Source organism: Hemitrygon akajei, chromosome 2, assembly GCF_048418815.1.
Source record: "Hemitrygon akajei chromosome 2, sHemAka1.3, whole genome shotgun sequence".
Classification (NCBI taxonomy): Eukaryota; Metazoa; Chordata; class Chondrichthyes; order Myliobatiformes; family Dasyatidae; genus Hemitrygon; species Hemitrygon akajei.
In genome coordinates, this window is record NC_133125.1 from 41,714,988 (window position 1) to 41,740,441 (window position 25,454).

General features: G+C 40.0%; 1 protein-coding gene across 5 annotated transcripts; it reads right to left on the reverse strand.

Annotated features, from left to right (window-relative positions):
• On the reverse strand, nt 1-23,648 carry LOC140741147 (Golgi membrane protein 1-like). 5 transcript variants are annotated; one of them, XM_073071013.1, is made up of 8 exons: nt 22,574-23,648; nt 15,562-15,616; nt 14,546-14,627; nt 14,046-14,142; nt 7,160-7,328; nt 6,611-6,673; nt 2,402-2,527; nt 1-1,000 (listed from the first exon to the last, which is right to left on the reverse strand). In XM_073071013.1, exons 1-8 carry the CDS (start codon nt 22,886-22,888, stop codon nt 975-977), a joined length of 933 nt encoding a protein of 310 aa, XP_072927114.1. In that variant the 5' UTR covers nt 22,889-23,648; the 3' UTR covers nt 1-974. The 5 variants fall into 5 exon arrangements, with proteins under 5 accessions (XP_072927114.1, XP_072927107.1, XP_072927078.1 ...); XM_073071006.1 differs by having other exon boundaries at nt 7,160-7,331; XM_073070977.1 differs by having other exon boundaries at nt 7,160-7,331; nt 14,004-14,142; nt 22,574-23,641.
• Between the last annotated feature and the right edge of the window lie 1,806 nt (nt 23,649-25,454).

Below are 25,454 nucleotides of genomic sequence, written 5' to 3' on the forward strand. Positions count from 1 at the left end.
TGAAGCAATTTTTTTTATTATTTTGAAGTAAGCATTTTGGTTAGACAGAGAACATTAAAGGATGTTAGCTCTTGCTCAGTAGAATACATACACCCAAGCTGGTAAATTGCATTTTTTTCCCCAGCAGACATATGGAATATGTCCAACTATGACATTTTCATTTCTATATTAAAAATTAAGTACATCATAAATCATAACCAACATCAAAATAAAATCCAGTCCCAGCCGTTCAGACACAGTATAAATTGTATTAACTTACTTTACGTTAAACGAGAAACCAAACCATATTTAGAATTACTGCACAAAAGATAATTAAGTTGATTTAGTGAGTACAAACAATTATTCAATAAAATTACTTCTCTTAAAAACCCAACGAAGACTGTTAATCTGCAGAACGAAAGTTAGACATCTTGTCTTTCAGAACCAGTTTTAAAACATAAAAATGTCTATATATTAGAATTGTAAAAAACTATGCAAAAATCATTGCATTCTGCAATGAGGCTGCCACTTATGAGCATGGCATGTAATAATGCCTGGCTAAGAATCATTACAGTGAAATAATCACATTTTAAAACAATTAATTTTCTAGAGTATCCATTTTCAAAATGTTTTAATTATGCACTCAACTAATCAACATTTTCTGTATGAATTAAACACAAATAGTTACTTAATAGTTTATTTAATTTTGTACAATTTGTAAGTCACCCATCCTTTTGCTTTCTAAACTACAGACCACGTAGAAATGGTCCTTGATACAAATTCAGCCTACTTTGATGGAGAGATCCACAGAATTCTGATTACATCTCATTGTAGGCATCAGTACATTGTTCATTCAACCAAAAAAGTGCAATATCAACAAGTAAATCTATTCAAACTACTACTTTCAAGTGGTCTCCTTCACAGCATTTGTTTCATGGTCTGGTTTTCATTGTTCAAGAATTCTTTCCAGAGCTTCTTTAAGTCAAGCTAAATGTTTAGAAATACACAGGATTCATGTAAACTATAAGCAAAAAGAGCTAAAACAATGAGTAGAAAAATGTATAAAATTACGTTTTGAAATACATTTCTATATGGAGACTCAACTTCATCAAAACAGCGAGACCAACAGTTCAACATTCACTAATTTAAAATATAAAGCATGTAATAAATAAACCACAAGTTGTATGCTATTCTCCACTCATTCTACACAATCTAATTTTGAAGCTAAAAGTTCTTTTAAAATGAAACATTGAGAAACTGAATGTGCCCTAAAGTACATTTTAGAAAGCACCTCTTTTTCCAGATATGATGGATGTGCATTTTTCAAAACTTGGCAAAACAGTATCACATACTGCACTTCCACTGATGACTGAGAAAGGTATGGAAATCTTTTCCAACACGTGTCATAAACAGAAGTCACACTAGTTCCTAATACAAGGTAATCTATTAAAAGTCCCATTGGCCAGTGATGTAGGCTGATCTACAAAGTGGTGGTGGGATCGTAATTCAAAAAATTACGGAGAACTACTGAAAAATACCATCAATAATTGAATTAACCATAAGCAGATGATAACAGGAGTACTACACAACACCTAATTGTCCAAATAGAAAAAAAACATTTGGAAATTTGGAAGAATATTCCGCAATATTTCAGAAGAGAAGCATGTTAGCCGAAGTCTTGGAATGATGTTTAAAGAGTGTTTGATAGCTCTGGGCCTGTACTTACTGGAATTCAGAAGAATAAGGGGTAAGCTCATTAAAACCTTTCGAATGTTGAAAGGCTGATGTGGAGAGGATGCTTCCTATGCTGGGGGAGTCCAAGACCTAAGGTCACAGCCTCAGAATCTCCTTTTAGAACAGATATGAGGAATTTTAGCCAGAGAAGGGTGAATCTATAGAATTTGTTGCCACAAGCGGCTATGGAGGCCAAGTCACTGAGTATATTTAAGGCAGAGGTTGACAAGATTCTTGATCAGTCAGAGCATGAAGGGATACCGGGAGAAGGCAGGGGACTGGGTCTGAGGGGGAAAATTGATCACCTGTGATGAAATGGCAAGCAGACTCAATGGGCCAAAAGGCCTAATTCTGCTCCAATATCTTATGATCTTACAGAAATTAGGAATGTGTCTATTGAGGACAACGAAAGCAAATTAGGCTGAGGGGGTAACTGGGCTGGGATGTCTGCTGACAGTTACAATTATTTTACAAAATAAACTTCTACAGGCAGCAAGAGCTTTCCTAATGTGAACAAGTACACAACTAGCCAATAATGACAGGATAATTTGCTGTGGTTCTTGAATAAGATTTATGTAGAGCATTGGTTGCAGAAAACATTTACTCAGTAATCATACATATATGAATGGAGAAACGAGATTTCATACCATGCACAATTTTTTAAAGAAAAAGAACTTTGGCTACATACCTTCTGTGTCAATCATAATTGTTGAATTGCTGTTTTTTTCATTTTCTTCCACATTACTGGCATCATTAACCTTATCTGTACTTTCCTCCCTCGTTGAGTTCAAGTGATGTTGATCATTTTCAACACCTTAAATTTTTAAGGAAGAGAAAATGCAAACTAAAATTTCTGAGGTTCAGTTATCAAGAAAGACAAAACACTGTAATATCAATGATAATAACTGCACCGGATACCCAAGAAAGAGGAGTAGAAAAACTGGTGCATAGCACAAATGAATGGTGCAGGAAATAAAAAACACAAAATGCTGGCAGAACTCAGCAGGCCAGACAGCATCTATGGGAGGAGGTAATAACGACGTTTTGGGCCGAAACCCTTCATCAGGAAGAATTGATGAAGGGTTTCGGCCCGAAACGTCGTTATTACCTCCTCCCATAGATGCTGTCTGGCCTGCTGAGTTCTGCCAGCATTTTGTGTTTTTTATTTATTTCCAGCATCTGCAGATTCACACGTGTTGCCTTTGAATGGTGCAGGAGACAGGGTTTCAAGTTACTGGATCACTGGTACCTTTTCTGTGGAAGGGGGTGACCTGTATAAGTGGGACAGGTTATTCCGGAACTGGAGAGGAACCAATATCCTGGCCAGGAGGTTTGCGGATGCTACCTGGGAGAGTTTAAACTAGTTTGGCAAGTGGCTGGGAACTGGAGCCCCAAATCAGTAAGGGAAGAATCGGACCAAAAGGCAGATGTGAAGGAAAGTATTGGAAGGCAAAATCAAAATATGTATGATGGTTCAGATAGTTTGAAGTGTGTATATTTTAATGCTAGGAGTATTATGGGTAAGGGTAAGGAACTTAAAGTTTAGATCAGTACATGGAACTATGATAGTGAAGGGTGATAGATTAGGGATAAGATACATGAGCAATTGGAAATCCTGGCCTGATTAGGGGGAGCCAGCATGGCTTTGTGCGAGGAAGATCATGTCTTACCACCTTGATTTTTTTTAGACAAGGTGATGAGAGAGATCGATAAAATTAGAGCAGTGGATGTTGCCTACATAAGGTGTTTGACAAAGTCCCTCGTGGGGGGCTAATCCAGGAGACTAGGATGCATGGGGTCCGCAGCAAATTGGCTGTTTAGATTCAGAACTGGCTGGCGCATAGAAGACAGAGGGTAATAGATGAAGTGGCTTATTCAAGCTGTAGGCCTGTAATTAGTGGTGGTCTACAGGGATCTGTGCTGGGATTTCTGTTGTTTGTAATATATAGAAATGACCTGGATGAAAATGTAGTTGGGTGGGTCAGTAAATTTGGGGATGATACCAAGATCAGTGGAGTCGTAGATCGAGTAGAAAACTGGCAAAGAATACAGCACAATATAGATCAGTTCCAGATATGGGCTGAGAAATGGCAGATGGAGTTTCGCCCAGATAAATGTGAGGTAGGGCGAATGCAAAGAGGTAACACACTGTATGGGCATGATCCTTAACAGTGTTGCTGAGCAGAGAGATCTCAGGATCCAAGATCATTGCTCCTTGAAAGTGGCTACACAGGTCGATAAGATGGTTAAGTAGGTTTATGGAATTCTTGCTTTTATTAGTCGAAACATTGAGTTCAAAAGTCAAGAGGTTTACCAGGATGATGCCTGGTTTAGAGAGCATGTGCTCTCACAAGAGGCTGGATAAACTGGGGTTGTTTTCTCTGGAGTGCAAGAGGCTGAGGGTAGATATGATAGATTATGAGAGGAAAAGATTGGACAGAAAGTATCTCTTGACCAGGATTAAAATGTCTAATACCAGAGGGCATGCATTGAAGGAGAGAGGAGGTAGGTTCAAGAGGGATGTGGGGGGTAAGTTTTGTACTCAGAGTCGTGGATGCCTGGAATGCACTGCCCGGTATGGTGGTAAAGGCAAATACATTAGAAGCTTTTAAGAGTCACTTGGATAGGCACATGGATGTAAAGAAGATGAAGGGATATGGACATGCTGGAGGAAGGAGGAATTAGCATTTGAGTGATTTTGATTTGCTGGTTCAGCACAACATTGTGGGCCAAATGGCCTGTTCCTGTGCTGTACTCATCTGTTCTATTTCATTCTCAGTAGGCCATTCACCACTTTCTCACAATTCGCTCTTGAAAAGATCTGGCTGATCTTTTATCTTAGTACCACTTTCTTGGAACTATTCCCATAATCTTAAATTCCCTTAATACCCAATGGGCTATTCATCTCCATTCTGAATATAGTCAAAGACAGAGCCTCCACAGCCCCCTTCAATGAAGAAACATCATCTCCACCCTGAATGGCCAACCTCATTTTGAGTCTGTCCCCTCAGTTCCAAACGCGTCAGGCATGGGAACAACATCTTGCATCTACCCTTCAAGCCCTCGAACAATATCATTTCAACAAGATCAATTCTCAATCAGGTCTAATCTTTCTTTCATAAGTCAATTTATAATCCTATCCATCCTCAGTGTTTCATAAATATAGAATAGACAGTCTCTTTATATGATGTCAATTATCTTATAATTGTAAGATATGTACAGTATCTTTATATTTTTAATATAAATCCAAGGGCAGCTTTGGTCATAATAAATTGTAAATATACCATTTCATAAATTAATCAAATTGCCAAAGAAACATAATTTAAAGAATCAGGCCTACTCCCGCCATAAAACATCATGACTGATTCTGCCTTGTCAACTTTTAACTTGCTCCATTTGGAGAAAAAAGGTTAACCTCACCCTTCCTATTAAAAGAATTTGGCATGAACCACTTAGTGTGGCAGAGAATTATAAAGATTACCAACTTTGATAATCCTCTACCACACTAGAAATTTCTCTTTATCTTGTATCTCTCAAATCCCTCCCTTACCCACACCATCAAGGCTTACGCCTTCCAGTTATAAATTCTTACAACTACAGGGAACATTATTCTAGCTTCTATTGTGTCCATCCTCCTCGAAACTTGATATTTCTTGCAATCTTCTAATCATGTATGAAAATACACCCTCTTCAAAATGAAGTCTCACCAAAGTCTTGTAATATCAAGATTTCCTTACTTTAGTGCTCCTGCTCGCTCCCTTGCAACAAAGGCAATCTATTTGCTTTCTTATCGGCTTGCCTCATCCAGATTTTGCTTTTCATGTCATATGAAAGAGTGGAAGAACCCTGAATAGACTACTTCCCATAATATGGAAAATATTCATTTATGCTATGAAAATGCATGATGTCATGTTTCCCAGCATCATATTCTATCTGTCATCTTCCTTATTCTGTCCCTAAGGAGGCTGTGATCTTCTACAGAACTCACTTCCCATTGAAATGATCTACTCAAATACACATAGATTAACAGAGGATTAAAAAATGCATAGTTTTACTTAATTAAGTGTACATTATAAACACTTTAATGTTTATGTCATGTTTACTCAAGGAAAATTAATTTGAAAGAATAAATGGTTCCTTCTCAGAATGGCAGAATTGAAAAGAGTAACATGTGCATTCCATGCAGAACCACAAGTTGGATAGACCGATCTAGAATTGGTTACAGGATGGGCATACCTCAAGTGATAACAAACCCTAATGCATGGTAACACTGGAAAGACATATAACTATTTCACAGATTAGGACAATTTACAAGCCTATCTGTAACAAATAAAGAGAAAGTTTAAAAAGACAAATCTTGTATTAACAAATTATTTCAAAACACATTATAATTAATGAGATCATTTAGCACCGTAATGGAGATTATGTAAGCAACACATCAAAAATCTTTGTGTATTCAAGGTGCATGAACATGCATGGATGATTGCAATTTGATAGATAAAGGAAAGTATTTTTTTTAGCCAAATCAGAAATTCACTGTTCTGCCTCAAATATTATGAAGGAATCATCAATATCACTAAAGGAATAACTCCGTGCTCATTTACACCTCAGATGATCTGTGTATTGGTAAGAATTTGGTATTTTCTCTGTATGTACTAATATAGTAGCCTACATTTCACAAATGTCTGAATCTGCAACCTTCTAAATTAAATGCAATAGTACTATAAGCCAAGCTTATACCAAAAATAGTACATCTGATTAAAGTGGGACCTGACCAGCATACAAGGCATTACCATGCTTCATGTATAACATTACTAATAGGTGGTCTCTTTCTCCTTAGAACCCTACACAGAATTTATGCAAAATATTATACCATAAATGGGTAATTATACTAAACCTGGATCCACGTTGCTTTTTATTTCATTGTCAGCAATAGTTCCAGTTATTACTTTAACGACACCTGAAAAACAGACTCATGTTAACTCAATGATCAATACTTGAGACATTTGTGAACTTACAGCAATATGGCAAAGGGACACTCATTTCTAGATGCAAAATCAGTTAAACCACAGCAACATAAAAAAAATGAGAAATTACTGAATTAGTTTTATTTTTAAAAATTAAATCCCATTCATTAGCAGATCAGAACTGATATATATCATATATATCAGAACTGATTCCATTCTCCTAGCATGGCAACCATGCACTAGAAGGATCAAAAAGACACTGAAGAATCACACCTTCTGTAACAGGATATATTTTACAATTTTTTTCCAGCAGTTTTAAGAGAAAAGCATTATTTTGTTTTAACCTAATCAGTTAGGGAAACAAATTCAGGAGACAGTTTCATTCAAAATATTTCAATCATAAGAAAACATGAATGCTTATTGTTACAACTCTAACTGAAGCAATGCAGTATTTGAACTGCAGGTTTAAAAGTTCTTACTTGTATTGGGCAGCTTGTCACTTTCATGTTCCAATACATTGTTGGCAGAGACAGCAAGTTCATTTGTGTTACTTTCCAAATGGTTTGTGTGATCATTATTTTCTTTTGAAGACTGGGATGCATTTGTTGGTTTAGCGACCTTTTGATTTTCTGTTGGCTTGGGCTCGTTCTGCTAACAATAAACAAATCAGAGATTTACTCAAATTTAAAGAAATTAGCAACTTTCACAGTTGCCACATTCTATCGTTTCTGAAGTTGTTTTGTAGCCACATAAAAGATCATGAGAATTCGTAATTTTGTATTTAAAAATTAATAAATCAAATTTTTCTAATGATTTAATTATTGCTATTCAATCATCTACTCTAAATCAATCCATGTCTAAAAATATGACAGCTTTTATGGTGTATATTTGTCTTCATTAGGAAAATAAATCTGCAAATATTATGAAGGCAAATGCATTCTGTAGACAACACATCAATGTGAAGAATAAACTTATTTCATAATATACATTTTAGGAAAAAAATTGAATTCTGAATAAAAGAAATGCGAATCTACTCTACTTTGATATCAAGCCATCCTTGTTGTCCACTAACCACCAACCTTGCTGTCATCCACAAATTTGCTGATCCAGTTTACCACATTATCATCCAGATCATTAATATAGATTAACAACCAGCAACGCACCCAGCACCAATCATTGTGGCACACCACTAGTCACAGGCGTCCAGTCAGAGAGGCAACCATCTAGCACCACTCTCTGGCTGCTCCCACAAAGCTGATGTCTAATCCAATTTACCACCTCATCTTGAATGCCAAGCAAATGAACTGTCACCTCCCATCGACCCGCACCGGGACCACAGCCCTCCATACTCCTCCCATCTATTTACCTATCCAAACTTCTCTCAAATGCTGAAATCGAGCTCACATCCACCATTTGCGCTAACAGCTTGTACCACACGCTGATGACCTCTGAGTAAAGAAGTTCCCCTTAGGCTACGTCCACACTAGACTGGGTAAATCTGTACCGAAGCTTTTTCTCTGTTTTGACTCTCCGTCCACACTGAAACGGGGTTTTCCTCCCCTGAAAACGGAGCTTTTCTAAAACGCCCTCCAGAGGGTGTAAATTTGAAAACGCCGGATTGGCAGAGTAGTGTGGATGGGGTAACTGGAGATTTTTAAAAATGCTGTCATGATGTGCCAGAACAGATGGCAGCATTTGTTTTCTTCAACGCAACCCCCACACAACCTAACAATTTCAGAACAGATGCCAACGAGACTGAAGCCAGAAGAATTAGAAATGTACTCACCAAATACTTTGACCATAACTTACTGAACAAAATAAGTATACTCACTTAGCCCTATTTTCCGTCCTTACTTGTATGAAGGTGGTTTACCTATTTATGCAAGTACTTCTCTGACAAAAGATGTGTAACAGCCTAATGCAACATTGTATGGAAGTACAAGATAACACTGATGCAGACATGATTTATACATTTAACAAGGTGCTTTATTAATGCAACAGAGTTAGTCATTTTTTCCAATGTTCGTCGTCAGCCTGGTCATACTGTCCGTGAACTCCCGTCAGTTGCCTCCATATGCTCCAGTATTTGTTTTTTTTAGTTTTAAGTCCTCCTGCGCGAGAGCCAACAGCTGTCCATCGTTTGGCAATTAAGTTTTTCTAGTCTGTAACTGCACAAACGCGCACATTCACAGCAAGATTCGACACCAAACATGACGCTTATTTTCTGTAGATGTGTCCTGCGCATGCCCAGTAGGAGGAGATTCGCCCAAATACCCGTTTTAATGTGGACGGAGGTATTTTCAAAAACGCTTGGTATGGAAGCCTATCGTTTTTACGCAAAACCGGCGTTTTCAAATTTATCCGGTCTAGTGAGGACGTAGCCTTAAACTTTATCACCTTTCACCCTTAACCATGGCCTCTAGCTATAGTCCCACCTAACTCAGTGGAAAAAGATTGCCTGCATTTACCCTATCTATACCCCTCATAATTTTGTATACCTCTATCAAATCTTCTCTCAATCTTCTACGTTCCAAGGATTAAAGTTCTAACCTATTCAATCAACACACACAAAATGCTGGAGGAACTCAGCAGGCCAGCCAGCATCTATGGGAAAAAGCAGAGTCCACATTTCGGGCCGAAACCCTTCAGCACGACTGGGGGAAAAAAGCTGAGGAGGTAGATTTGAATGGTTGGGGGAGAGAGAAACTTGGCAGGGAAAACTTGGAGGGAGAGGGATGAAGCAAAGAACTAGGAAGTTGATTGGTGAAAGAGACAGAAGGCCACGGACGAAAGAAAAAGGGGAGAGTGGTAGGAGCTCCAGAGGGAGGCGATGGGCGGGCAAGAAGATAACGAGAGATGAAGGGTGGGGGGCGGAGGCATTACTGGAAGTCCGAGAAATCGATGTTCATGCCATTACGTTGGAAGCTATCCAAACAGAATATAAAGCGCTGTTCCTCCAACCCTAAGTGTGGCCTTATCACGACAGTGGACGAGGCCATGGATGGGCATATTGGAATGGGGAATGGAAAGTGGAAGAGACGGAGGAAGGGGCAGTTGGCTTACAAATCGAGAAATTTTGTAGACAGTGTGAGAGGGAGGTTAGGCAGGTGATAGAGAAAGGATGCGCTCAGACTGGTGGTTTGAAATCTGTCTATTTTAATGTGAGGAGTATCATGAACAAAGTGGGTGAGCTTAGAGCGTGGATCAGTACTTGGAGATATGATGCTGTGGCCAATACAGAGACTTGGATGGCTCAGGGCACAAATGGCTACTTAGCCAGGCTTTAGATGTTTCAGGAGACAGTGAGGGAGGCACATGAGTTGGGGGCATGGCATTACTGATCAGAGATAGTGACACGGCTGCAGAAAAGGAGGAAGTCATGGAGGGATTGCCTATGGAGTCTCTATGGGTGGAAGTTAGAAACAGTAAGGGGTCAATAACTCGACTGGGTGTTTTTTTATAGACCACCCAATAGTAACAGGAACATCAAGGAGCAGATAGGGAGACAGTGCAGTAATAACAGGGTTGTCGTGATGGGAGATTTTAATTTCCCCAATATTGATTGGCATCTCCCTAGACCAAGGGGTTTAGATGGAGTGGAGTTTGTTAGGTGTGTTCAGGAAGGTTTTCTGACACTATGTAAATAAACCTACAAGAGGAGAGGCTGTACTTGATCTGATATGGGGAAATGAACCTAGTCAGGTCTCTCAGTGGGACAGCATGTTAGAGATAGTGATCACAATTCTATCTCTATCGGAGAGGGATAGGAGCAGACAAATTAGGAAAACATTTATTTGGAGTAAAGGGAAATATGAAGCTATCAGACAGGAACTTGGAAGCATAAATTGGGATCAGATGTTGTCAGGGAAATGTACAGCAGAAATGTGGCAAATGTTCAGAGGATATTTGTGTGGTGTTCTACATAGGTACATTCCAATTAGATGGGAAGGACGGCAGGGTACAGGAACCATGGTGTACAAAGGCCGTTGAAAATCTAGTCAAGAAAGCAAGCTTATGAAAGGTTCAAAAAACTAGATAATGATAGAGAACTAGATAATTATAAGGCTAGCAGTAAAGAGCTTAAGAATGAAATTAGGAGAGCCAGGAGTGTTGTGAGAAGGTCTTGGCGAGCAGGATCAAGGAAAACCCCAAGGCATTCTACAAGTAGGTGACGAGCAAGAGGATAAGATATGAGAGAATAGGACCAATCAAGAGTAACAGCGGAAAAGTGTATATGGAACCGTTGGAGGTAGCAGAGGTACTTAATGAATACTTTGCTTCAGTATTCACTACGGTAAAGGACCTTGGTGATTGCAGGGATAACTTACAGCAGACTGAAAAGCTTGAGCATACAGACATTAAAAAAGAGGATGTGCTGGAGCTTTTGGAAAGTATTAACTGGATAAATCACCAGGACCATACGAGATGTACCCCAGGGTACTGTGGGAGGCGAGGGAGGAGATTGCTGAGCCTCTGGCAATGATCTTTGCATCATCAATGGGGATGGGAGAGGTTCCGAAGAATTGGAGGGTTGCAGATGTTGTTCCCTTATTCAAGACAGGGAGTAGAGATTGCCCAGGAAATTATAGACCAGTGAGACTTACTTCAGTGGTTGGTAAGTTGACGGAGAAGATCCTGAGAGGCAGGATTTATGAACATTTGGAGAGACATAATATGATTAGGAATAATCAACATGGCTTTGTCAAAGGCAGGTCGTGCCTTACGAGCGTGATTGAATATTTTGAGGATATGACTAAACACATTGCTGAAGGTAGAGCAGTAGATGAAGTGTATATGGATTTCAGCAAGGAATTTGACAAGGTACCCTATGCAATGCTTATTAGATCCAGAATTGGCTTGCCCACAGAAAGCAAAGAATGGTTGTTGAAAGGTCATATTCTGCATTGAGGTCGGTGACCAGTGGTGTGCCTCAGGGATCTGTTCTGCGACCCTTTCTCTTCGTGAGTTTTATAAATGACCTGGATGAGGAAGTGGAGGGATGGGTCAGTAAATTTGCTGAAGACAAAAAGATTGGGGGTGTTGTGGATAGTGTGGAGGGCTGTCAGAGGTTACAGCGGGAGATCTATAGGATGCAAAACTGGGCTGGGAAGTGGCAGATGGAGTTCAGCCCAGGTAAGTGTGAGGTGATTCATTTTGGTAGGTCAAATATAATGGCAAAATAAGACTCTTGGCAGTGTGGAGGATCAGAGGGATCTTGGGGTCCGAGTCCATCGGACACTCAAAGCTGTTGCGCAGGTTGACTCTGTGGTTCAGAAGGCATACAGTGCATTGGCCTTCATTAACCCTTCTTGAACCGCGTTCAAGAACTGAGAGGTAATGTTACAGCTATATAGAACCCTGGTCAGACCCCACTTGGATTACTGTGCTCAATTCTGGTCACGTCACTACAGGATGATGGGGTAACTATAGAAAGGGCGCAGAGGAGCTTTACAAGGATGTTGCCTGGATTGGGGAGCATGCCCTATAAGAATATGCTGAGTGAACTTGGCCTTTTTCCTTAGAGCGACGGAAGATGAGAGGTGAGCTTATAGAGGTGTATAAGATGATGAGAGGCATTGATCTTCTGGATAGTCACAGGCTTTTTCCCAGGGCTGTAATGGCTAGCACAAGAGCGCACAGTTTTAAGGGGCTTGGAAGTAGGTCCGGAGGAGATGTCAGGTATAAGTTTTTTTATGCAGAGAGTGGTGAGTGCGTGGAATGGGCTGCCAGCAACGGTGGTGGAGGCAGATAGGATAGGGTCTTTTCAGAGACTCCTGGATAGGCACATGGAGTGTAGGAAAATAGAGGGCTAAAGTAAGGACATGTTTGGCACAGCATTGTGGACCGAAGGGCCTGTATTGTGCTGTAGGTTTTCTACTTTTCTAAAATGGGGGGCCACTGGAGGATCCCACGTGTTCTGACAGATGGAGTGTAGATGCTCAGCGAAGCAGTCTCCCAACCTGCGTCGTCTCACCAATATACAGGAGGCCACACCGGGAGCACCAAACACAGTACATGACCCTAACAGACTCACAGGTGAAGTGTCGCCTCACCTGGAAGGTCTGTTTGGGGCACTGAATGGTAATGAAGGAGGAGGTTTAGGGGCAGGTGTAGCACTTTTTCTGCTTGCAAGGTTAAGTGCCAGGAGCGAGAACAGTGGGGAGAGACGAATTAACAAGGGAGTCATGTAGGGACAGATTCCTGCAGAAAGCAGGAAGTGGATGTGGGGCACGGGGAGGGAAAGATGTGTTTGGTGGTGGTATCCAGTTGGAGGTGGCTGAAGAATTATATACTGGACGTGGAGGCTGGTGGGGTGGTATGTGAGGACCTATTCAATATTTCCTAGTAACTCAGGTTCTCCAGTCAGAGTGCAAATGGATAAAATTTAGGTCGGGTTAGAAATATCAGTATCAGAGATCACAGCTTTAAAGTGTGAACTAGAGTTTAAAATGGATTTATGAGGTACATTTTTCTGAACAGTGTGGTTGATGCCTGAGAAGTACTGCCAAGGGGGGTGGCAGAAGCAGATATGATGACAATATTGAAGAGACATTTAGACAGGCAAGTGAATATGGAGGGATATAGATAAACCATGTGCAGGCAGAAGGGATTAGTTTAGTTTGGCATCATGTTCGCACAGTTGGCTAAAGGGATTGTTCCTGTGCAGCAGTGTTCTATATACTGATAAGGTTTATGTACATGTTATACAATAGTGTGAACTATTTAGTACAATACAGGAAACCAAGTACACAGCTCAAGTGCTGAGTCATTAATTCTAAGCTTTTTACAAACATGAATATTGCTTTAATCTCAGCACTGTCACAGTTCTTATCATGTCTAACCAAAGAGTGATACAAAACATGAATTTCACCAAGCCCTAGGCTTTCCATTAATAGTGCAAACCCAAAGTTGGAAGAGCAGAGATAAGTAAGCTGCTAAACGCTATAGGAAGGAAGACCACAAAGTTGTGCCACTCAGCACTTACTGTTTTAATTATATCAGTCTCCACCAGCAATTAATCCATAGGGTAACTAAAATACCCTCACATTCACTGAAATATATGCATCTCAGTTAGTTTTTTCTGCACTAAAATGTCTGTTGAATATACAAAGGTACTGGAATATTTTTTCACTTTTTCAGCCATTTGATGCAAACTATACCAATCTAATTCAAACAAGGTAAAGTAATAGCCCTGATTTCCCACTAAAACATTGAGGAAAAAGGGCAGAGGAAAAAGTAAAGAATCACCATCCACACCTTCATCCCAATTTTTTTTTTAAATAGGCAAGGATACAATACATGGACAAACAATGATGTTGTTACCAATTTATTTTGATCAGTTGCTTCAGAGTTTCTTTTTCCAACCTGGGACTTTGTGGCATCAACAAGTTTCTTGTATAGCTCCTTAATCTGTTCTTCATACATCTCTTTTTGATCTTTTATTTGATTACTGCACTGAGTACTAAATGGTCAAATAAAAAGAAAATTAGATATTTTTACTAGTTGTTGAAACTGAATCCCAATTAAATTATATTTTCTTGGAAATAAAAAAATAATTTATTTGGGCATACAACATATGCGCAAATGTCAACTTTGGGTGGGGTGGGGTAAGGGAGAAAAATATTCAAGTACGAAGATGTTTGCTGTTCTATATTTCTACACAATGCTTGAGATTTTTCCACAATTTGAGTAAACTCTGGTCATGAAACAAGAAGACTGAAATGTCTTTGTTACACCAATTTTTCTGTTAGCCCTTTATGGAGAGGGTTCAGGAGGTTTTCCATATTGGAGATGTTACAGAAATGATTTCATTTCTTCTTCTATTTCACTGTGCTGTCTTTTATACTGGAGGATTATATACTTACATGTCATAGTTTAACTTTTTCTGGAGCTCCTGCAACTTCTGATTTAATTGGCTATATCCCATTTGCAATTGTTGAAATTGTTCTATGGAGAAAAGCATAAAACAATACAAGCAACAGGAAAGCCGCGCCTTTTAATCATTTTAACACAGCAGATAAAATTACACATTCACATTTTTGTAAATAAATTTCCCCAAAGGATTTAGATCAATTTTATTATTGTGATAACACTTCACCGTACGCAAAACTATTAAAATTATTGTAAGTGTTGTCATCCAATATTCACAGATTTTAACCACCTACAGGTGTCCTTTCTTACACACATCCATGAATTTAAGTAATCAAGAGATAGAATCACAAAATACTAAAGAACTTAATCCAACATTAAAGATGGTACAATAGCTACTCACTTGATCATGAATTTCAACTGATATATACTGACATAAAATTGTGTAACATGCCAATACAAATGATGGAAAATAGTATTTATATTAATTCACAAAGCCAAAAACTTCCTCCCTTATCCAAGTACAAAAGCTTACTGTGAGAAAAATCTACAATTTCCCATTGTAAATTCCAATCCAGTTAACAAATTGCATTACAAGCATTTCACCCAGGCAACAAATTATTGAATATGGTAAGCTTCTCTAATATAAGGCCTAATAAAGTACCAATTTGAAAAGAGATGTCCATTTTAAGCACTTCAGAGGATGAAAGAAAATTTTATTGGACAACTAATTGATAAATGTGCATTTTTCTCATTTAGATGTATGCTATGGCATTTGCCAACTTAATTAGCATTGTACTTATACCTGAATCTTTTTTTTACTTACTAAACGCACTCCATACAATAGTCATGTAAATATTCATTTACATAATGATCAAAATAAAAGCTTCTTTCATCCATAAAATTCTAAATGCCACATCAACTTCAACCAAACTATTGGCCTTTCCCAATGAAGTTATTCTTCTTAGGTGGTGACACTCTGAATATTGTTATTCATGAAGAATTGACTTACCTTGCAGTGTATGTATAATCCTTGTGCTACTTGTAATGTTCCTATTCAGAGCATCCTTTTAAAAGAAATGATAAATTAGGAATTTTAAGTACTTGAATTAACACATAAAAATGTATTTATTTTCATTTCATTCTATACCAAAGGGAGCTGCCATTCAGCTCATGGAATCTATGCTGCAAGTCAGAGCAATTCTGTCAATCACATTCCTACGTCAATATATCTGTAACCTACTTTTTCTCTCTCACACACACACACAAACCCCACTCCCATGCTACTACATGGATTCCAGTTAATTGGGCCATTGATTAATCAGGGCAGCCACTTATTTGGGACAAGTCTTAAACAACAAAACCTAATTGAGAAAATAACCAGGATTCCCTTAGTTTAATTGGGACACTGTGCAATTTAACTGAGGCAGCAAACTGTTACCAAGCAATTTCTAACTATCATCAGTGGAGTGCACTTGCATGACCGTTGGACACTACATCATGCTTCAACAGCTTTTAAATAACATCAGTTGAATGTGCTTGTGTTCAAAAGCCAGCAAATTTTGTCGCTGATGTTGATAAAATAAGCAGCAAGACAATTCAGATCTGTTTTGCTCACTGCGGTTTCAAGCATTCAGAGATGCTAGAAATGACTGAGAGTGAAAATATTTCAAGTTCCTTGCAGAGAGGAGTTAATAAGGTTCAGACTTCAAAGGAGGAACATTAATGGTTTTTCTAATCTTACAATGGAACATTAGAAGCTGCTAGTTAATGGTCAAGAGTTTAAGAAATTTAGTGTAGATTTACCAAATAAACCTGCTGTTAAATGTGTACAGGAAAGCTGGCTGTTGAAATCTTGTCTAAGTTTTAAGATACAAGGCTATATTGATTTAAGACACAATCAGAAAATAGTTAATGGAAGACGAGTGGCTTCCTTTGTCAACAATGGGATAGCACAGAGTTTCTGGAGATTGAAGGTTGTTTATGAGTCAATTTTGATTGAAATTTGAGGAAAGAACAGGAAAGTACAGATAATAAATTCTTATACCCCTTGCAAAAAGATAATATTGGGAAGTGTGGGTGGAAATAAAATAAGGTTATATGGTGTGAAGATTATAATGCTCATGTGAGGTTGTAGTGACACATCTGAATGGGACAGTGGTGGAAAACCTTCTGGAAGCGTTTGGTGTGCTTGAATGCTGGTAGGTGCACAAGGATAAATCTATTTAACAACACTGTTTCTGCTACAGACCTTACGCTGATTCTGAGGATAGCAAATGTGTGTAACTGGGAAGTGTATAATAATACAATGGGGAGTAATCATTTCCTTGTTACCTGTACAATGGGAACAGATGTGCATATTCCCAGATGAAATTTTATAAAGGCAAATTGGGATGTACTTGAGGATTTATGTGAAAGCAAATTTCTTGATCATTTGCTTTTGGAAGCAAGTTAAGTAACAATACCTTGTGCTCTGTATTCAACTCAATAGCTAAGGAATCAATTCCCAGATTGTTGGGAGATAATAAAGGGAAAGCTATTCCCTGGTGGATGAATGAATGTGAAAGAACTGTGAAGGAGTGGAAAGTTAGGCAGTATTCCTCCTATTCATCTTTCATACAACATAAAAGAACCCAAGCAATAGTGAGAAAGGAAAAGCCTGTGAAGAGCGTACTGTGACAACATTTGGAAAGACGTGATAGCATTCAGTTCAAACGGTCCTTCCAGGTGAGGCAACCCTTCACCTGTGAATCTGCTGGGGTTGTCTATTGTGTGTGGTACTGCCGATGCAGCCTCCTCTACATTGCTGAAAACCATCATAAACTGGGGGACCACTTTGTCGAGCACCTCCGATCCAGCCACCAAAAGTGGAACTTCCCAGTGGCCAAATACTTTAATTCTGATTCAATTCCCATTCTGGCATGGCAAGATAAGGCCACTCTCAGGGTGGAGGTACACCACCTTATATTCCATCTGGGTAGCCTCCAACCTGATGGCATGAGTACTGATTTCTCTTTTTTCCCTCCTCCTTCCCTCTTTTCCTATTCCCCACCTTGGCATCTTACCGCTCCTCAGCTGCCTATCACCTCTTCCTGGGACCCCTTCTCCTATGGTTCACTCTCCTCTCCTATCAGACTCCTTCTACTCAGGCCCATTATATTCCCAACTCGCCTGGCTTTACCCAACATCTCCAAGCTATCCTCCTTCCCCTCTCCCACCTTTTTAATTCTGGCGTCTTCCCCTTACTTTTCAGACCTGAAAAAGGGTGTCGGCTGAAACATTGATTGTTTATTCATTTCCACAGATGTTGCCTGACTTGCTGAGTTCCTTCAGCATTTTGTGTGTGTTGACTGAGAAAGAAACCCAGGTTGGGGAAGTTTGGGGTATGATACAGGAAACGGGGGGGAATTAAAAAACTTGATGCATTACTGGTTTTGTGTGGTGGGAAGAAGGTTGCAGTTACTGACAGGCAAAGCAGAATCATTAGCAAAACATATGTTAGTGTACATAGTTCAGCTAATTTAAGCTAAGAAGAGAGGTCTTAGAGAGAAATAGTTTTAGCAAGCAATCCTTTGATTACTGAGGAAAAAAAGATTCCAGTTCCTGATTGGATGTTGAATTTGCATTGACTCAACTTAACAGGGCTATTAATGATGCTGGTCAGACATCACCTAGAAAAGATGATATTTGTTACATCATGTTTACATAGATATTGGATTCAAAACTTCTGTTGATTCTGAAATTCTTTAACACAATATGGGTTGAAGGGTAACTTCCTGCTTCCTGGAAATTAGTGGTTGTTATCTCTATATTGAAAGCTGGTAAGGATCAATCAGATCCTTCTAGTATTAGACCCATTTCACTAACTCTGCATGTATGCAAGATAATGGAATGGACAATGCTTCCCTATTTTGTGGAGAGTTATCTGTTTACCAGTCTGGATTCGTAAAGGGAGAATGACAATGGACTTGGTGTTTAGTTTGGAATCTGATATTCATAAGGCCCAAGTTAATAAAGAATAAGAAGCAGTTTTCTTTGATGTAAAGGAAGTTTATGATATGTTATGGACACAAGGATTGCTGCTTAAACTGTAGAAGATGAGAATAGTTGGCAGAACGTTAATTTGGATTCAAGATTTTTTATGTGATAGGAAGATACAAGTTAAGGTGGGAACAACATTCTCATAGGAGTACGAGATACAGAATGGGACCCCACAGGGGTATGTGTGTGTAGCCCACTCCTTTTTAATATTATTTTTAATGATATTTTCTTAAGTGTGGGCTCAAACATTTTCAAATCATTATATGCTGATAATGGTGAAGTGTGGAAGTCAGACAGGAATATAAATTGTTTAATTAGGAAAATACAGACTGCTATTAATGAAGTAGAGGAATGGGAACATCGGTGGGGGTTTACATTTAAATTTGTAAAAGCTGTAAAGACGCAAGTTATATGGTAAATCTCTTAAACAAGAGTCAGTAGTAAGATTTTAGGTATGTTGATGGACACATGGATGGTGCACTTGTTAAAGGCTTTTTTACACTTACTTATGCAAATGATTGATTGAGTAAGTATTCACCCCCTTCAAGTCAGTACAGTCACCCCTCCTTATCCGCGGATTCCGCATTCGCGGATTCAACCGACCATGAATCGGGAAAACCCGGAAGTGCTCTTCCAGCACTCGTTGTTTTGAGCATGTACAGACTATTTTTTCTTGTCATTATTCCCTAAACAATACAGTATAACAACTATTTACATAGCATTTACATTGTATTAGGTATTATAAGTAATCTAGAAATGGGTTATGAATGAGTTCCGTTCCTGAGTCCATCTTTAAGTCGGATTTGAAGTCGGAACAGGTACATCCCGTATTACTCAACGTCAGTTAGTCAAACATTTTTCTTAGTATATAGTACATATTTTACCTTTCTATGCATATAGAACACTTAAGAAACGTACGTATTTCAATAATTAAACCACTGCGTTGCTTAGTAAAAATTGTAGCTTTCATCAGGGCAGGGCCTTTCACATGCTCCATTAAAATTGTTCTGATCGTTGACCAACTGTAGCCTAACGCTTTTCCAATGACCAACGGCGTTTCACCTCTTTCCGATCACTTTATTACTTCCACTTTATTTTCAATCGTGATTGTGATTATTTTCGTGAACAGAAACACTGCGGATTTAGAGCTGCACTGCCGGGTCCTAATGTCCACAACACTGAGACGTTAAATAACATCCGGGGTTCCGCTGGGTCCTAAAGACCACCGCAATGGGACAGGTTAAATAAGGAACTTGAGCATCCGCGTGTTTTGGTATCCGCGGGGGGGGGGGGGGGGGTCTCGGAACCAATCCCCCGCGGATAAGGAAATTTATTTATATGTATTTAGGAAATTCTTTTTTGGCAGCAATTACAGCCTTGAGTCTATGTGGATAGGTCTCTATCAGCTTTGCATATCTGGACCTTCAATTTTTCCCCAGTCTTCATTACAAAACTGTCAGGTTGCATGGGGATCATGAGTGAACAGACTTTTCAAATCTGGCCACATATTCTCAATTGGATTCATGTCTGAACTCTAACTTAGCCATAGACCACAGAACCTTCTTCCAGCTGACTTCAGAGTCTCCCACATACATGCCTTCTGGCCAACTATAGCCAAGATTTTTTCCGAGTTTTTTTTTGCAATAGTGGCTTTCTCTATGCTACTCTCCCATAAAGCTCCAACCGGTGAAGCATCCAGGTTAACAGCTGTTGTATGCGCAGTCTCTCCCATCTTAGCCACCAAACCTTGTAACTCCTCCAGAGTTGTCATAGGTCTCTTGGTGGCCTCCCTCACTAGTCCCCCTCTTGCACGGTCACTCAGATTTTGAGGATGGCCTGCTCTAGGCAGATTTCCAGCTATGCCACATTCTTTCCATTTCTTAATGATTGACTTAACTGCACTCCAAAGGATATACAATGACTTGGAAATTTTCTTGTATCCCTCTCTTGACTTGTGCTTTTCAATAGCCTTTTGCGGAATTGCTTGGAGTGTTCTTTTGTATTCATGGTGTATTTTTTTTGTCAGGATACTGACTCACCAGCAGTTAGACCTTCCAGACACAGGTGTATTTTTGCTATCAATTGAAGTACCTTCACTGCACACAGGTCTCCAAAAACAGATCTCCATTTAACTAACAATGTGACTTCTAAAACCAATTGGCTGCACCAATGATGATTTGGTGTGTCATATTAAGGGGGGGGAATACTTATGCAATTAATTATTTTGTGTTTTATATTTGTAATTAATTTAAATCACTTTGCAGATATCTGATTTCACTTTGATATACTTTTTCTGTTGATCAGTATCAAAAAAGCCAAATTAAATCCATTGCGATTCAATGCTGTAAAACAATAAAACATGAAAACTTCCAGGGTGGGATTGAGTACTTTTTATAGGCACTGTAAGTATATTCAGTCGGGAATGATGACAATGCCAAACAGCCACTGACTGTACATCTAGACAGCTGAGGTAGTGATGGCTTAACTTTCCGATAGTTCAATATACATAAATTTACGCACAAAATCATTAAAATATTGTATAAACTGTCTTCAGGGTGTATTTATAAGTTGTTTATGTAATGTAAACAGATTTTGTGTTTAGACTTGGGTCCCATTCCAAGGTATCTCATTATATATATAATTATGCAAATATTCCAAAATCTGAAATTCAAAACACTTCTGGCCCAAGCATTTTGGATAACGGGTGCTCAACCTGGTAATTAGCTTAGACACCAAGAATCTATCAATATTTGTAGGTGATGCCAACCCTAAATGCTGTCACTTTCATCCAAATAGGTCAAATAAAATTCCATTTCAAAAGTTACCAACAAATAACCAGAAAGGTTATACAGGAAAGATCTTGACTTTTCAAATGATTAAGATCTCGACTGTTGAAGCGGTTAAATAGTGTCTAAGAAATGACCAAAAATTGTTAAATTACTACTTGCACTGAAAGGGAAACTCATTGTGTAAAATCAGAATGTTGGAAACATTTCACTCAGGCAGCATATACATAAGGAGAAATGGGGTCAATGGTTCATATCAAAAATCTTTTGTCAGAACAGAATAATTCTATATATTAAAAATCACAAGTCAGGAGTCTGAATAGATTAGCATCAGACAAACAGAGGGGTAGCGGCAGCTGTAAATAACACCAGGGCAACTGCTTGAAACGTCTTATACGCATGACAGTTTGTAAGGTCTAAATTCCCAGATGTCATTACCAAATTACACTGAAAATATGCATCAAAATCTATGCCCGCTTTTCTAACACACTGAAATTACCTCTCAATTCTACTTCCTTATGTACCAGCTTTAAACGCATTTTTAAGTGCCAAAGCAATAAAGGGACACAAACAATGAGGTCTTAAGAAACTATGCTAAATTCAGAGTACAAGTCATTCATCTGAACAGACAGAATTCGGAAGCCAGTTTTTCCGGCCTGATTACTTAAATCAGTTGTTGCTCATTTGTCAGCATTTGGGGTTCTTCTTCTTCTTAAATTTACAAATTCTACAAATGTTACAAGAAGGCACCAAGAAACTGATTACCACCTGCTATCAGTGCCAATGCCCCTGGACAGGAGACAAGAGGGGTCAACTCCTGAGGATGAACTAACAAAATGGAAGTGCTTCTGTACAGTCAACTGCAGAAACATCATTTGAAATTTCAACAATCTTTGGTAAGAAAAAGTGGCAACATTTGTTCTCGGATAGGGACAGGTTGCATGCAGCCACTGATGTTCAGGATGAGGAGAAGCTTTCAAAAAGTTAATCATAAAATACAGTGTTTCTTTCTTGTAAAAGTCCCGCATGATTTATGTTTAATTTGTTTTTCTTAAGAATGCTGTTTATGTGATGCCATCTGACTCCGACGCTGCTTTAAGAGTTTTAAAGCAACAGTATGTGAGAAATTAGGCTTTGATTTTGCGACCTGCTCCCCATTCCGAACGTGCACTGCCACCAGCGACCAAAGGTCCTTACCTTCTCCTCGGTGCAGTCTCTAGCCGCGGACTGGAGCAGCTCTTGGCGTTGCTGCCCCAGCTGCTCGAGCTCCTCCCGGTGGCTCTCCAGCAGGGTCTGCATCTGCACTTGAAGCTGCTGCTTCTGCAGCTGGGCGACGCTGAGATCGGCGGCGGTGCGCCGGACCTCGCTGTCCATGGCCGTGAGCCGCGACTCCAGCTCGGAGCCGCGCGAGCTCGACACCCAGTAGCTAAGCGCGAGGAAGGCCAGGCACGCGCCCAGCGCCACCAGCAGGAACAGGAGCGGCGTGGACCGCGCGCCGCGCCGGCCCACCATCGTCCCGCTCTGCGGCGGCCGAGCACCGGGGGTTCGAGCCTCACTCGCGGGCCGCGGCCCGGCTCCACGCAAGGGAAGCTCCTGTCGGTAACTGCCCAGTCCTTGAAAGAAAGTTCTTGGGCGAGGCGTAACTTGAGGGGATCTCTGTGAGAAACGGCCGGCGGCGAAGACGGATCTCGAATGAAACGATAAACGCGCATTGAATTGGCAACCTGCTACGTAAGGCGGGTCGAGCCGAGCACCTGCGACACCCAGAGGGTGTCTCCCAGTGCAACTATGCAAAGTACAGTGCAAGATAGTTTCTGATGGTACACGCCCCAAAGATTGGTTTTGATATACAAAGAGGAAGATCTAAACGAGTTGAGTAACTTTAAAAAAACACACAAAATGCTGGCAGAACTCAGCAGGCCAGACAGCATCTATGGGAGGAGGTAGTGTCGACGTTTCGGGCCGAAACCAACTTGCCAGCTTTGCGACTGTCGGTACAAAGTACGTCGATTCAGCTCCCGTGTATTGAATTTCCGATACGTTCTTTGTGTTCATAGAAAAGCCTGCGCTGATTTTTTTTCTAAAAGTAGAGAATTTAAGACAGCTATTATTTCCCAAATGAGCTGTTTTCCAGATTGGTTCATTCCATCAACAATATCAAAATAAAACTCAAGGAAAAAGTTTTTTTTTAAAAAAAGGTATTGCAGTGCCCACCGGATGTTGCTAACGTGCAGAAAACCTCTGTAATAGCATTAAATAAAACAGTTTTATAAATATCCTTAGGAGGAAGTGCTAAGGATGTCGACTATTTGCAACAAACACAAAATGCTGGAGGAACTCATCAGGCCAGGCAGCATCTATGGAAAAGAGTAAATACTGTAGTTGACGTTTCCCTTCGGCCCGAAACGTCGACTGTACTCTTTTCCATGGATGCTGCCTGACCTGCTGAGTTCCCCCAGCATTGTGTGTGTGTGTGTGTGTGTGGTGCTTTGGATCGCCAGCATCAGCAGATTTTCTTGTGTTCGTGACGTGGACTGTTTACTCCTTTCCATTGATGCTGCCTAACCTGCTGAGATCCTCCAGCATTTTGTGTGTTGCGTAAGAGGAAGTGCTCCTGGCCATCTGTCGCACCCTGCCATTGTCCTGATCGTGGTTAAAAATAACATGTTAGAGTGCCTCGTTCAATTTACCATTATTTATGTGCGAGTATAATTATTTCCATTGTATCATTTGGGGCATAACTAAAACGGTAACGTTTTGCTTTTAAGGTCACTAATATCAATGCTAGATATTGTTGTTAATGTTTTGTACCTCTAAAATAAGGGATACCAGACAGTCTATTCTTCATTACAGAAATTTTCCCACACATGCAAAATATTATTTTTACCAGGAAACAGTTATAGATGTAAAATAGGAAAATGTGTCTATAAATCCTGTTCAATGAAATACTAACTAAATGTTACCCCTCCATGAGACTTCAGTACTGTGTAGCTTTAATTGCAATGTAGCACAGCTAATATAATTTCTGAAATACATACAAAATGCTGGAAACACTCAAGTTAGGCAACAACTGTGGAAGAAGGCGCTGAATTAATGTTTCATGTCAAACTCATAATCCAGATGTCAACAAATTGAAACCACTCTCTCCTATCAATAGCAGTTCTTCAAACAAAACTGGATCTGAAGCTTTAACACCGTTCTCCTTCCACTGGTGTTCAGAAAATTATCAATTAATACTTAATGAACATTAGACATACCCTTGATACACTAGCTGTTTCTGTCATGTCCAGTGTAGAATGAGAGGTTTAGCTTTCAAATTGCTGGTACAACGTGAAAATGTAGTGCTGAAAAGATATTTAAATTGCTAATTCCCTCTGGGGTTAGCGGGCTCTGCGGCCGGGCCTGGGCTGGTTTGCTGCTGGGAGCGTGACTTGGTGATCTGTGCGATGGACGCCCCACTCACCTTATTGGCGTTCCACAGCAAGTCCGCCCGGGCCGCCACCTTCCGGGGGTCGCTGAAATCCGCGTCGGACAGCAGCAGGCGTATGTCCTCGGGCAGCTGCTCTAGGAATGCCTGTTCAAACATGAGGCAGGGTGTGTGTCCGTTGGCCAGAGACAACATCTCATTCATTAAAGCTGATGGAGGCCTGTCTCCCAAGCCATCCAGGTGCAGTAAACGGGCAGCCTGCTCGCGGCGTGAGAGTCCGAAAGTCCTTAGGAGCAGGGCTTTGAATTCCATGTACTTGCCGTCCGCTGGGGGAGACTGTACGAACTCCGCAACCTGGGCCGCTGTGTCCTGGTCGAGGGAGCTCACCACGTAGTAGTAACGGGTGTCCTCTGAGGTTATCTGCCGAACGTGGAATTGGGCTTCTGCTTGCTGGAACCATAGGTGAGGTTGTAGCGTCCAGAAACTTGGCAGTTTCAACGAAACCGCATGAACAGATGCGGCGTCGGTCATTTCCGGTCCAAAATCGTTTGGACCGTCGGGGTCACCAATTGTAGCGGTGTGCTACACGCAGCGCTAAAATAACGATACAGAGTCGGTAAACTGCAGTCAAAGATAATTTTATTCGAACTT

What these genes read in the sequence shown, in the direction of transcription:
- LOC140741147 (XM_073070977.1), bottom strand. Translation starts at nt 22,888, where the DNA reads ATGGTGGGCCGGCGCGGCGCGCGGTCCACGCCGCTCCTGTTCCTGCTG. An exon ending in AAAAAGTTAAACTATGACAT is followed by an intron (nt 14,143 to 14,545) that starts GTAAGTATATAA and finishes TTGACCATTTAG; the next exon opens with TACTCAGTGCAGTAATCAAA. An exon ending in TGACAAGCTGCCCAATACAA is followed by an intron (nt 6,674 to 7,159) that starts GTAAGAACTTTT and finishes TCTGTTTTTCAG; the next exon opens with GTGTCGTTAAAGTAATAACT.